We start from the raw sequence: 14,320 nt of genomic DNA on the forward strand, positions 1-14,320 counted from the left end.
GAGGGTGGGTTGGGGAATTTTTTTATTATTTGGGTTTGTACTATTTTTGTACTGTTTTGAATTGCATTGTTTTGTATTTGTAATATTTAAAAATCTATTTTTTCTTAATAAAAATATAATATTAAAAAAAACTTCATACCTGTCTTTGATGTCATATTTTATTAAAGGTATTCCCCACTTTTTGAAAGTTTGCTTTATGCTACTTTGTTTTTACGAAATACCTATATTAGTACCTGTTTTTGCTAAACAAAAGAAATCCAAAGAGGATTTTCGCTTTTACAAAGAAAGGTGAAATTTTTCCCATATAAATTAATGGTTCTTCACTTTACGCCATTTTGGCTTAGGAAAGGTTTCACAGGAACGCTCTACTTTCGGATGGTGAGGATACTTATATTTACAGGAGGTTAGTAAAAAATGAAATATAGTTTTCTTGACTAAAAGAAAGGATTAACTGACTGCTTCATTTTGATCTAGTGAAATACATTTTAATCAAAGTATGATATAGGGGCATGCTAAAAAGATTTTTAAATTTTTGTTGTGACCAACCAAGGCAGTTGAAAAGGGAATCAATTCACCACTCTTCACCTGGTCAAGGAGGCTTATAGTGATGAAATATTGTAATTATTACTTACTTGCTATCCAATATCTTGAGAAAGTGTGGTGTGGTCAGTAATGGAGAGGATCTGAATCCCTTGTCACTCTGCTGGAAAGCCAGTCTCACTTTTATATCGAAGCAAGATTCCAGATGAAATTTTTATATTCAGAAAAGCAAACAGTAGTTATTAGATAAAACAAATAGTCTGAAACATTAAAAGAACTTAAATTAATCATTTTTGGATACTTGCTGAAGACAAAGACGAGAAGACTTTAAAGCTGTCACGTGGATCACAAAAATTTCTCAGATGTAGTCAAGACTCCATCACAATTTTAGTGATTAACTGTTCAGCTAACTTACCTTTACTGTCACCTTCTTCAGATTCACTACTGTCTGGCAACTCTTCTCTGCTGGGCACTTCATCAGGGTCTTCTTCATCATCGTCAGCCGCCTCATCGCCCTCCACTCGCTTGTCATCCGCCTCATCGCCCTCCACACGCTCGTCAGCCGCCTCATCGCCCTCCACTTGCTCGTCATCCACCTCATCGCCCTCTACACCCTCGTCATCCACTTCATCGCCCTCCACTCGCTCGTTATCCATCTCATCGCCCTCCATTCGCTCGTTATCCATCTCATCACCCTCCATTCGCTCGTTATCCATCTCATCACCCTCCATTCGCTCGTCATTCACCTCATCATCCTTCACTCCCTCACTTTCTGTGGTTTCAGCTTCCATTTTATCACTTTCCACTTTATCACCCACTTCATCAACTAACATCCCTTCATGAGTATCCACTCCTTCAGAGTGCCGTGATATGGTTGACTCCTGTTCACCTGGCATTAAGTTCAATCCAGCATCCGTGACCACCTTGAATTCTGCAAACAAAGATAACTGTTAATACAATTAATTTTTTTGAACTCCATCAAAAGCATTTTAATTCAATTCCAAATAAATTTTCAGCAAGTCCACAACTGGGAAGCACAGTTGCAAAATACAGGGGGTCTCCTATTTATTAGGAGGTTTTGTTTGCTGAAGGTTACTAAACTTTGGAATTCACTATCTCAGAAAACAGTGAAGGCTGGTTCATTGAATGTTTTCATGGCTGTGTTAGTCAAATTTTCACAAGGGAGTCACTGGTTATTGGGTGCAGACAGGAAAGTGGAGATAAGGTCATACTCAGATCATCTTATTGAATGGTGGATCAGTTTCAAAAAGCTAAATATGGCTTACTGCTGCACCCATTTCATAAATTAGACTGATTCTGAAAGTATGAACTACTGACCTGAGTGGTTACATTTTTATGAGGAAAATTATTAGAACTTCAAATTATGTTCAGCACCTTTGATATAACTTAGAACCTTGTATTAAATACTTGTATAAAACAGAAATCAAAGTTGTGTCTTCTTGGAGGATAATAGAAAAATGCAAAAAGTTAACAGAACAATATTTGTATTTATAAAATTTTGCGAAGAAATTAGTGCATCTTCACCAAGGTAATATCTAAAGTACCATTCGCAACTATTTTGCAGACTAAAGAGAATAAAAGCTGTGATATTGAATTAAATGTGTCAGCATGCTTTCCAAGAAAATTGCCTGGATAAGAACTTCAATAATGTAAAACACTTATTAATTTTGGCACAATTATGCATATTCAGCAGTATTACCACACAACAATATAACTGAAATGCCTTACCACGATCCATTGATTCTTCACCCGTAGCAAGATCTTCAACATGTTTCTCTGCAGCATACACTATTTGGTGATCTGTATCTGACAAATTCTTTTCTTTAAAGAGACTGTGAGAGCTGGCTCTTCGTGAATTGGCCACCTTTACAGATTCTTCTTCAACTCTCACTGATAATTCAGTTGTTTTTTCCAGGTCAAGCCGAGAGTTTAAATCAAATGCATTTTTCATCTCTTTAGCGTTAGTTGCAACAGCCTTCATACTATTACTTTTTGCTGGCCACGGTGAAGTGTACAGTTCAGTAGCAGCAAGTTCATCGTGCTGAGTGTGCGCACTGGATTTCTCTTTCTCGGTGCTGTCACTTGATGTGTCCTGCACTTCTGGGAGCGGTTTCTCTAGATTATGAAAATAATTATTTTGCCATTACTTCATTGCTTAGAATGCATTCTGCTAACACATATGAACTTCACTTTTTTGGTCAAAATTATTCAACTAAATGTGTTGATTTTGTTTATCAAAAATTATTATTAACAGAAGCTAAACTGTCATTACCTGGATACATGGCACAGTAATCCAATGGTAAACTGGATTCTTAATACAAACAGCAAAACAAAGGATTGAATCAGTTTCATATTAGAGCAGCTCTGAACAGCAAGCCCTGGATAGATATACTGTGAAAGAAGATCTAATGAACCAAAGTCATATTATTGCAGAAATGTTTGAAATCACAGTTTCAACCTGTGTTCTAATACTATGATGACACTAATGCCCAATCCCAGTGAAATATTTCTTACCAACTGATGGCTCCCAGTTTCTTTGCCTTGTACTGCTGAGATGGTTTTATAATTTCTTTTTGAATCTTCTGTTGTGATTTTTTTCCCTCAATATTAATGGCCTATATGTTTTTTCAGTTTTCAACACTAATGGCCTAAACATCTTCAGTTCTTTGCTGCTGGAAGAAAGCTGTTCTCCCTTTTGAACTAAAGCCAAAAACTAGTGTTTTCTGGTCTGTTAAGTCAGCAGTGTAAACATTCTATGCATCAACAGCAATGAAGTCCTGTCAGGCATTGGAGTTAAGACACATGCATTCTTGGAAACGTTTAATTTAAGTTACCAGCACTCTTCTATGACTTTCTGACCTTTAGAACAAAATTTATTTTCACTGAAGTGGCCAAAGTCTACCTGCCTCTACTTTAAAATCCAAATCCTGAGTGATAACACATGTAATTAAACATCTTCCTCTATGTGCTAAAAGGTATATATCCTGAAATTTTAGAATGGAAACAAAAATAATAAAATACACAGAGCTTCAAGAGCATCTGAAGAGAAAAGACAGCGCAACACAACACTTCAGATGATAATTACAAACAGTATTCGGTTAAACATTCTGAAACGATCTCTCAGCTGAAACATTAACATAGACAATTAATTAAAGAGATCAGAGACAGCCTAAAACTAAAGGAGAGGACTTACAATAAAAAAGCAAAAATCAGCAGAGATCCTGCTGAATGGCAAGAATACAAAGATCAGCAAAAAAACACAAAGCAGCTTAGAAGAGCTACTGAAAGGGATTATGAAAGAAAACTTGCCAAGGACATCAATATCAATGAGAAAATTTTTTATTGTTTCATACCAAGCAAGCAGGTAGTCAGGAGCAATGTTAACCCACTAAAGATCGATAGTGTCAATGACAATGGGGAAATGGCAGATATATTGAATAATTACTTTGTCTCAGTATTTACAGTGGAAAAGAAGGATAGCTTGCCAGAAGTCTTTCGGAAATTGAGTGGATCAGGACCAGGGACTGGATAAAATTAATGTATTGTAAGTATAACATTGGTAATTATGAAATTAATGGAATTATAAAGAGTGACAAATCCCTGGGACCTGACAGTTTCCTTCCGAGGGTGTTGAATGAAGTAGGGGTGCACATTGTAAACACCTCAACTATAATCTTTCAGAGTTCCCTAGATACAAGAATTGCCCCTGTAGATTAGAAAATTGGAAATCACTGCACTTTTTAACAAGGGTGAAAAAAACAAAACCAGGGAACTACAGACCAGTTAGTCTAACATCTATTGTGGGGAAATTGGAGTCTATAATCAAGGATGGTAACTGAACACTTTGAAAATTTTCAATTAAACAGACAGACATGGATTCATGATGGGTAGGTCATGCCCAACAAATCTCACTGAATATTTTGAAGTAGTGGTGGACAAGGGAATGTCTACCGGTATTGTTTATATGGGCTTCCAGAAGGCATTTGATAAAGCCCCAGGTAACAGACTTGAACTAAGGTTGAATTCCATGGAATTGAGGACAAATTATTGACATAACTATAAATTGGTTGAGTGGGGTAGGGTTAAGAAGATAGGGTTAAAAATACACAGGCCATTCCTGAAGAAGGGCCTGTGCCCGAAACGTCGAATCTCCTGTTCCCTGGATGCTGCCTGACCTGCTGTGCTGTTCCAGCAATAAAGTTTCAACTTAAAAATACATACTCAAACTGACAGAATATGACCAATGGTGTCCCACAAGTCCCGTTTAGGAACTCAATTATTCACACTATTTATTCACAACTTCGATAATAGCATAGAAAGTCAAATTTGCTGATGACACAAAGTAAGGCAGCATTGTGGACAGTGGAAATAATAGCATTACATTAAAAAGGGATATTAGCAACATTACACAGCGATTTGTTGGCTTTCTTTTTAGAGTCACTGAGCTTTTACAGCACAGGGAAAGGTCCTTCAGCCCAACATATTGGCATTGATGATCTGAATCTCACTTTCCAGCTATGGCATTTCAAATGCTCCTCTAAGTAGCTTTTACATGTATTGAGGATACTCGCCTCAACAATCCCTTTAGGCAGCTAGATCCTAACACTCAAATTGTCTGGGTGAAAATTCTTTCCGGAAATCTCTAAACCTCCTGGTCCTTGGCCTTAAAACTGTGCCCCTTGGTTATTGGCCCCTCAAATAATGGGAAAGGTTTCCCTTATGCAGATGTTGGAGATTAGAGTCGAGATTAGAGTCGAGATTAGAGTGGCACTAGAAAAGCACAGCAGGTCAGGCAGCATCCGAGGAGCAGGAAAATTGATGTTTCGGTCAAGGATTCCTGATGTACACATCAATCAGATCTCCCCTCAGCATTATCTGCTGTAAGGAAAATACCAATCTATCTTATCCTCTTCATAATTGAATTGCTCCAGTCTAGCCAACATGTTGGTGAATCTTTTCTCCAACTCTCTAGTGTAATCACATCTAATAATACAGCAAACAGAACTGCATACCGTACTCCAGCTGTGGCCAAACATTATATTGATGTTCATCATACTTACTTCCTCTTGAATTCAAAGCCTTGACTAAAATAGGCAGTGGTTGGTATCACAGATTTAGGTGGGAAGTGCCTGAACTAAGGGGGAGAGGATGGAGTCGAGGTAGGACAGGGTGAGGTCAGTAACACCTTGATTCAGTACCACCATTCCCCATTCCACTGCTCTAAATTTACCCCCCCCACCCCAACCTGTCAAAAACCTGTAACAGATTTGTCAGGCATGACCTCCCCTTTTGAAGCTGTGCTGATCCCACCCGATTTTAGTCTGCACTTCCAAGTGCTCCATAATCTCATTCTTCATAATGGATTCTAAAATTTTACCAATGACTGAGGTCAGGGTAACAGGCTTACAGTTTCCTGATTTCTGCTTCTCTTCCTTCTTAAGTAGGTGCGTTACATTAGCCGCTTGCCAGTTCTTTGGGACCCTCCCTGACTCCAGTGATTCCAGAAAAATCACCACCAATTTCTCCACCATTTCCTCAACAATTTCCTTGGGAACTCGGGTCTAGTCCATCTGACCTGGGTGATTTATCTACCTTCAGACTTTTGAGTTTCCTCAGCACCTTTTTCTTTGTGATGGCCACCACACTCATGTCTGGCCCTGACTCTTTTGAGGAACATGATATGTTGCTGGTGTCTTCACTGAGAAAACTGATGCAGAGTACTCATTCATTTCCTCCATAGTTTCTGGGAGTTTGGGGTGTTTTTAAGACACAGATAAATAGATTCTTGATAAAAGGATCAAGGGGTAAAGGAGAAGTCAGGAGAATGGGGTTGAGAAACATATCAGCCAAGATCAAATAGTGGAACAGACTCAATGGGCTAAATGGCATAATTACGCTCCTATCCTCTGGTCTTTCCCTGGTTATTCTCTTGCCCATAATATACTTATAAAAAGCTATTTTTTAAATAGCTTGTTGACTATTAAACATTTGTCAACTCTCAAGCCTGACATTATTCAGTGCTCTCTTCAGACTGGCTGCCTGAGAAGCATACTGTGATGCTAGCACATCATAGGTATGAAAAGGCAGACAATACAATCAAAGCACACAGCAGTACAATGCCTACTCAAAGGATTTTCTAACTCCAGTATCCCAGTTGCACTTTGCTTTCGTTCCATGAAGTGTTAAGCCAATTACTCATTTTATCACCCTCTGAAAATGCTTCGTCAGTGTGTTAACATTTAAGCAGTAGTGACAATGCTTGGCACTTGATATGGCTTTGTACTTGTTCACATTAAATCATATTCAGTTATGTTTCAATTGCAATTTTCAAGGGCACATAGCATTTACCAAAGTATCATGTAACGACTAAAAGACTAAAATTTTCAAATTTGAATAGATAATTGAAGGATATACTGAGCAGAAATATCCACTTTACCAAACAGATGGAAAAAAAACAGGTGAGTCATTCCAACAAGAACAGCCAGCACTGAAGAACGAGGTCACCCAGACAAAGGATTATACAGCCCAGAAAAAATTTTGAAAAGGAGATAGAGAAGTAGTGAAAGATTGACTACCTTTTGCTTGTTGCAAGTAGAAAAGTACTCCTTCTTCAAAGTCATCCTCACTGATGAGTTTGTCTCTTCTTGGTCTTCTGCTCAAAACTGGTTTTGACACAGACTCATCAGTGTCAAAATTAATTGATCTGCAAATGACAACACTATCAATATATTCTCCAAAGATAATGTAAATGGCATTGAAAATGCCTGAAAATATACGTTGATTCGATTGAACAAGTTAAGCTTAACTCTTAGCCAGAATCACAAATGCATCACCTGCAGAATTATTTGCATATTAGTAAAATTGACCTTCCTAACTTTAGAAAGTTGAAAGAGCAACACTCATTCACGACAACTTAGCAATAGAAGCTTAATGATCCAAAGTATCAGGTCCACTTTTCAACCAAAATACACATTTAAGTCTCATCTGATTTGTATATTGGAAAGGGGCAATGATGATTCATAAAAGTGACCTCAGAAACTGAGACCATATACCTACCAGGGACTGATGAACCTGCTTTTTTACTTTACTCATTCATGGGATGCAGTCTTCTCTGGCTGGGACAGCATTTGCTTATTCCTAATTCCCATGAGAATATGGTAGCAAAATGCCATCTTAAGCTTCTGCAGTCCACTTGGTTTAGGTACACACCAAAAACTGTGGAGAGGGGTTGCCAAGATTTGACCCAGTAACACTGAAGTAGTGGAGATATATTTCCAAGTCAGAAGAGGAGTTACATGGATGAGAACTTGGTGGTGGTGGTGCCATCTATCTGCAGCCCCAGTGCTTCTAGATAATAATGGTCACACTTTTAGAAATTGTTGCAGCGTATCTTATAGATGGTACACAATACTACTGCGATGCATTTGTGGTGAAGATGTGGTGGAAAACATCTTTGATGTTTATGATTTTGTGCCAAACAAGCAAGTTGCTTTATCCTGCATGACGTCAAGCTTTTCGAGTGATGTTAGAGCTGCACTTGTCCATCAAACTCATGATTTGTGCCTTATAGTGGAAAGGCTTTCAGAATCAGGAACTGAGTTATTCCCCACAGAATCCTTAGCCTCTGATCCGCTCTTGTAGCCACAGTATTGAAATGGCGGGTGAAGTTCAATCTCTGGTCAATGGTAACCTCCAGATTTTGATAGTGGGAGATTCAACAATGGTGATGTCATTAAATGTCAAGATTTTATCTTGTTGGAGATGGTCACTTGTATGGCATAACTATTACTTGCCACTTGTTAGCATAAACCTGGAGATTGTCCGGGTCTTACTGTACTTGGACATGGATTGTTTCAGCATCTGAAGAATCACAAATGTTGTGAACATCCCCATTTTTGACCACATGACAGAGGGAATGTCAGTGATAAAGGAGCTGAGGATGGTTTGTTTAGGACACAACTCTGAGGAACTCCTCCAGATCTGTTCTGGAGCTGAAATGACTGATTTCCAACAAACATCATGCTTTGTGCAAGGTACAAATCCAACTATTGCAGAGTTTTCCCTGATCGAAATATGACAGAATGACTGCTACCAACAACAATACAGTGATTTCTATTGAATGGATTACGCAGAAAACTAAAATGGTCTCTACACGGGTGCAGCCCACGTCATCACCTGTTTGCAACAGGCCTCAGCAAGCAGCTGTGCATGGACTGTTTACATTGTGTCAGGATACAATTTTGCATGCACCATGTTCCATGTACAGTGACATCAGTACAGTGCTTAAACAGATGCCCTCAACCAGGTCTCAGTACAGGATGACCCCCGTATCGGTGGAATTGTTTCCCGCGGTTTCACTTGCCCGTGGCTTACCACGGCCGGAACCTATTATAAGGAATGTTCTAGTACCAGGGACTGGGGGCTGACAGGAAGGTAAATTTCCCATTTAAATGAATAGGTTTGCTCCTACCCACGGATTTGGGTTTCCGCAGTAGGTCCTGGAACGTAACTCCCGCGGATACGGGGGACTACTGCACATACACATGCATTACTAAAGGTACCAGGTACGTTGCTCCATTTTCCACTGACTGAGGATGAGGGAGGTTTGGAGGTGAAAGTTGGGACCAAGGCAGAGACAGAAACTGGGGCCGAGGACGCTGGAGTAAAGCAGAAGTGAAGGCTGGGGCTGATGACATGGAGATTCCCCTCCTCTGTGCTGGCTGTGGAGGTCTCTGTTTCCCCCACCTTGCTGCGTGGCCTTGCCCAGGATGAGATGGTGGTGAAGGTGACCAACAATTGCTTGGGGGTGTGTGGAAAACAGTTGCAGAAGCAGCCTTGGCTCCTAGACACGACATCCTGGTTCTAGGAAACATCCCTCCATGGGCTGGGCAGCAAAGATGCTAAGGGGTGAGTGCAGTGAAGGGGTGGCAGCTGAGACCAACCCTGCAGACACCACTTCATTTGTCCCAGCCTCCATCTTTCCATGTTGTAGAACACATAGAATCTCAGGTTGAAACTGTCTCCTAAGAGCTTTCCACAGCACCATCTTTGAGATCAGCTGCTGTTGTTCATCACTTCAAACTGACATAAAGTACTGCTTTGTTTCTGCATGCTTTTTATTCCACCTAAAGATGCCGTTTGCAGTAAATGCAGCCAACTGTTACATACATGCGCATACAGAATGAGCAACATCTTATGGTGTGGTGATAGTGTCTATACCTTTGGATCAGATCTGTTCTGGAGACGTGATAACAGGTTGATCAAAATCTTTTCGGAATGAGGAAACAATTAGACCAAGCTGTTATGCCCTCATATTAAAAGACACAAGAAGAGTGATCGTTTTGATGAACAATTATAATCCTAACAGATTTCTGCTTTCAGAAGTTGGGAGAAAAGAGAAAAATTGGAAGCAGGGCAGCAAGTGGTTGCAACATTCTCTCCAAAATGAGCATGTGCATGGTCACCTAGCTTTCTATAACTTACTGCATGCTGACATTCCCCATAAGGTGTAAGATTGTGCAGTCGCCACTTTAAACATACACTGCAAACAGAAATCATGCTGAACATTAGAATTATACTAATTTTGTTTTGTTCTAACTGCAGGTAGGTACAGCTCAGAGTAATGCTAATTAGGGATCAGATCCCAACAGGGGTGGCATGACAGATGGTGAGCCGGGCTCAATTCTCACAGGTTTGATTCCAGCCTTGGGTGCCTGCCTGTGTGAAGTTTGCATGTTCTCTCCATATCTGCATGGGTTTCCACCGAGTGCTATGCTTTCCTCCCATGGTCCAAAGATGTGCAGGTTAGGTTGATTACCATGCTAAATTGCCTCATGATGCCCAAGGGTGTATTGTCTAGGTGGATTAACCATGACAAATGTGAGATTACAGAAGGGTAGGGGAACCGAGTCCAGGTGCGATGCTGTTCGGAGGGTCAGTGCAGACTCAATGTGCCAAATTGCGAAAGGTCTATAACACAATTTCTGGTCTACAAACAGAACCACTGTACTATGTCAAGTTCAACCAAATTCCCCAGTGGTTAGCACTGCTGCCTCACAGCACCAGGGACCTGGGTTCAATCCCCGCCTCGGGCAACTGTCTAAATTGCCCGCAGTTTTAGGTGCATTAGTCAAGGGGGAATGTAGGGGAATGGGTCTGGATGGGTTGCTCTTCGGAGGGTTGGTGTGGACTTGTTGGGCTGAAGGGTCTGTTTCCACACTGTAAGGAATCTAATCTAATCATTCCACAAATGGTAACATTTACTGATATCAAGTTATTTTCCATTTTGTATTATCAATTCAACTAAGTCACAATGTTCAGCAGAAAAAATGGATCACAGAATTTAGTCTCAAAGTCATCATTAAATATTGAGTAAATCATGTTATAAAAGTGAATTTGATTTCATTAACGATAAATGAAACAGTTTTTTATTTATTACCCAACTATTCGTGAAATGTCTGTCAGTCCTGAAGTCTTTTCAAATGGTTCAATTCTTTCAACTTCTTCCAGTTCTTTTGGGGAAAAAAGCATTTGTTTTATTAGCAGAGAAACAACTGAGCATAGAGATATTTATGTGATATGAATATCCTACTTTTGTTCACATAAGTTCTTATACATACTGCAATAATGGTTGAATTTGCCAGATATATTTCAAACATGGTAGACAGTGAAAGCCCTTTCTGTAAATCTAACGTGTGATGTGTGGAATAGAACACATCAGGGAAAACAAAACTTGACTGATTCTTGAACTATGCTAAAGTGAATGCCCACAACTAGGAGGGCTTCATGGAGACAACAGTAAGCATCAAAGGCCCTATACTACTAAAGCGTGGAACTGGGAAATGTCATCAACTTTCCTCATAATTTCCATCCTTCCTTTCACATGGCCCATCTCTGAATCCTCCGTTCATTTCTGTAACTTTTCTATTTCTTGGATAGACGCTCAACCAATGCTCACATTAAGTCGACTGACATGCACAGTTATCTTGATTACATCTGGGGAAAAAAAGTCTAGAAGAAGAATTAATTGAATGTTTTTGGGTCAGTTTCCGAGACTAGCATGTTATGGCATCAACCAAAAGCAGGCTATACGAGATCTGGATTTGAGCAAAATAGGATTAATTTGTGATGTCATAGAGAAAGTGCCCCTGGGTAGCAGTGACCATAATAGAATAGAATTTTATTCACACTTTAAGGGCAAAGTGTGAATCCATTACTACCACTCTGAATTTAAACAAGGGAATTTGAGAGGTCAATAAAGATGTAGTACCAATTGTTTAAAGGGCTATTCCAGGTGGACAATAGATCCATTACAACAAATCAGAAAAATTCTAAGGGAAAGACCCATCATTTGGTTAACTGAAAAAATCAAAGATAACATCAAATGCAAAGAATAGACATAAAATTGTGCAAATATCTGTGGTTTCAGAAGATTGGATAAAATATAAAAAGCAGTAAAGAATCACTAAAAGATTAATATGGTTGCAAAAATTAGAGTACAGGAGAAAGTTAGCTAAAAGTATAAAAACAAATATTTTTTAAAAGTTCATAAAGGAAACGTTGCTCCATTAGAAATAGTCTGGGAATTTAGCAATGGAGAATAAAGAGATGGCACATGAATTAAACAGATACTTCATATTAGTCTTCATCAGAGAGGTAACATCCCAGAAATAGCTGCAAGTCAGAACTGAAACGTAGGAAGGAACTCAAAACATTACAATTACCAGTGAAGTAATATGGAGTAAATTGTTGGAACTGCAATTTGATACTTCCAGACATAAAAAGACTTTTAAAAAGCTGGCCCAGCCCAAGGTCTTATAATGTAGTGGTCATACCCCTACTTTTGAACCAAGAGACCCAGGTTCAAATCCCACCTGCGCCACAGGCACGAGATAACATCCCTGAACAGGGATTAGAAAATATTAAACAAATAAAGAATATCCAAGGGTCTCATGGCACATAGGTAGTGCCCTACTTCTAAGCCAGAAGGCCCAGATTTAAGTCCATGATCTTCAGATGTGAGTAATAAGATCACTTAACAAGTTGATCAGAGGGAAAAAATGAAGCAGACCCAGCAGGCTTTTGTGCGTCACAACCTCAGGCCCAGGTTCAAGTCCCATTATGTTCCAGAGGTGCGTGAACTGGTTGACTAGAAAATAAGATAAAACAGACCTGGAAGGGGTCTTATGGAGCATTGCTAGTGACCCTGTCTCTAAGCCATGAGGCCTGGGTTCAAGTCTCACTCCTCCTGAAGTGTGTATTGACATCTCTGAGTAGACCGATCAGTAATTATAGTAAAGCAGATCCAAGAAGCGCAATTGTGGAGCAGTGGCAGTGTCCATACCTCTAGACCAGGAGGTCAAAGGTTCAAGGTATACATATTCCAGAGGTGAGTAATAACATTTTGAACAGGTGGATTAGTACAATAAAGCAGATCCAGGACCCATTCCTGTATTGTAATTGTTTTCACATTAGTTTTACACATGAAAAGGTTCCAGTTAGACTAGGTAGAACACGCCCTCCCAACCCCTCCCTCACTTTTAATAGTTTGCATTGTCCGTAACAGGCCTTAGATGTAAATATCAAATTGATTGCACAGGTGTTTACTGGCAGCGGTTAATAGCTAAAAACAAAACGAAAGCCCAGGCTGGGACTAAGCTATGCATACCTTGAGCAGCGGCTCTATTTTGGTGTTCAACAATGAATTGTGTTCCTTTCCAGTCAGGCTTCCTGAGTTATTACACTTGCTTAACTGAGAAGTTTCTTCTTTGGCATCGTTAGCAGGGCCGTCAATCATAATCATTTCACCTCATGGAATCTGCTGTCTCCTACGCTTCCGCTTCCTCTTCCCCCCAGAACTAAGATCCAGTTCCCTTTCCAGCACAACACACTGACCAAAAGATCATTCCCTGCCATTTCCTCCATTTTTTAGGTGATAGCCCAACTTAACACATCTTACCTTTTCAGCATTCTGAAGGAACCAAACCTTCCATGACACACTGGTACACTTTGTTACGCACTCATAACAGCTCCCCAACTTCCCAAAGCACCCTTCCATCCAAGCACAGTGGATGCAACACCTGTCCTTTTTTCCCTCTGCCAAGGCTTCAACCAGCCCTTTCAGATAATACAGTGATTTTATTGTATTTTTTTCAACATATTCTACTTGATTCAACACTCACAATGCACTCTACAGTGGGAAGATTGATTGACTGCTTTGAGAAAAATCTCTGTTCAGGATGTGAGCATAACCATGAACTTAAAATAATCTATTATTTTAATTCTTTAGTTTTTAATTCTTATTCCCACTTTGACCTTTTTGCCCTTAGCCTCCTGCAGTGTTCCAATGAAGTTCCATTCATGCTCCATAAAAAACACCATCTTCATGTTAGATTTAACAACTTGATCTTGTAACCTCTGTCCATATTTTGCCCCATTTTCTTTGTTGCTTTATTTATAATCTCTTATTCCTCCTTTTCTTTTCCCTTTGCTTTCGGACAGAAGTGCTTTCTGATGTGGCCATTCATAACTTCTCCAGACACATTTTGTTTCTTTGCTTTACCCATTACCACTTGCCCTTTACCCTCCACCATGATACTCTTGTCATGTAATGTCTCCAGATATCTACCCCATCACAGTCTCTCTTTTTCATTCTTTCTTCTCACTATTCCTGGTTCATCAAGGTCACAGAGAATGTTAAGTGCTTCTCTCCCTTCAAATACAGTCACACCTGCTGTCTGCACATTTTTGTTTTGTATCA

General features: G+C 39.6%; 1 protein-coding gene across 5 annotated transcripts in view; it reads right to left on the reverse strand.

Annotated features, from left to right (window-relative positions):
• Positions 1 to 14,320, reverse strand: part of cenpt (centromere protein T) — a 53,429-nt gene that overhangs the window by 8,567 nt on the left and 30,542 nt on the right. For all 5 annotated transcript variants that reach the window (XM_043707082.2, XM_087995938.1, XM_087995939.1 and 2 more), the window contains exons 9-13: positions 11,000 to 11,072; positions 7,137 to 7,264; positions 2,290 to 2,676; positions 956 to 1,471; positions 633 to 720 (exon numbers count right to left, since the gene is read on the reverse strand). In XM_043707082.2, the coding sequence (XP_043563017.2) occupies positions 633 to 720; positions 956 to 1,471; positions 2,290 to 2,676; positions 7,137 to 7,264; positions 11,000 to 11,072 (1,192 nt within the window). The remainder of the gene's footprint in view (positions 1 to 632; positions 721 to 955; positions 1,472 to 2,289; positions 2,677 to 7,136; positions 7,265 to 10,999; positions 11,073 to 14,320) is intronic.

This window comes from Chiloscyllium plagiosum, unplaced genomic scaffold (assembly GCF_037043375.1).
Source record: "Chiloscyllium plagiosum isolate Xiang-an unplaced genomic scaffold, Cpla_swu_hap1 HiC_scaffold_17, whole genome shotgun sequence".
NCBI classification, from domain to species: Eukaryota; Metazoa; Chordata; class Chondrichthyes; order Orectolobiformes; family Hemiscylliidae; genus Chiloscyllium; species Chiloscyllium plagiosum.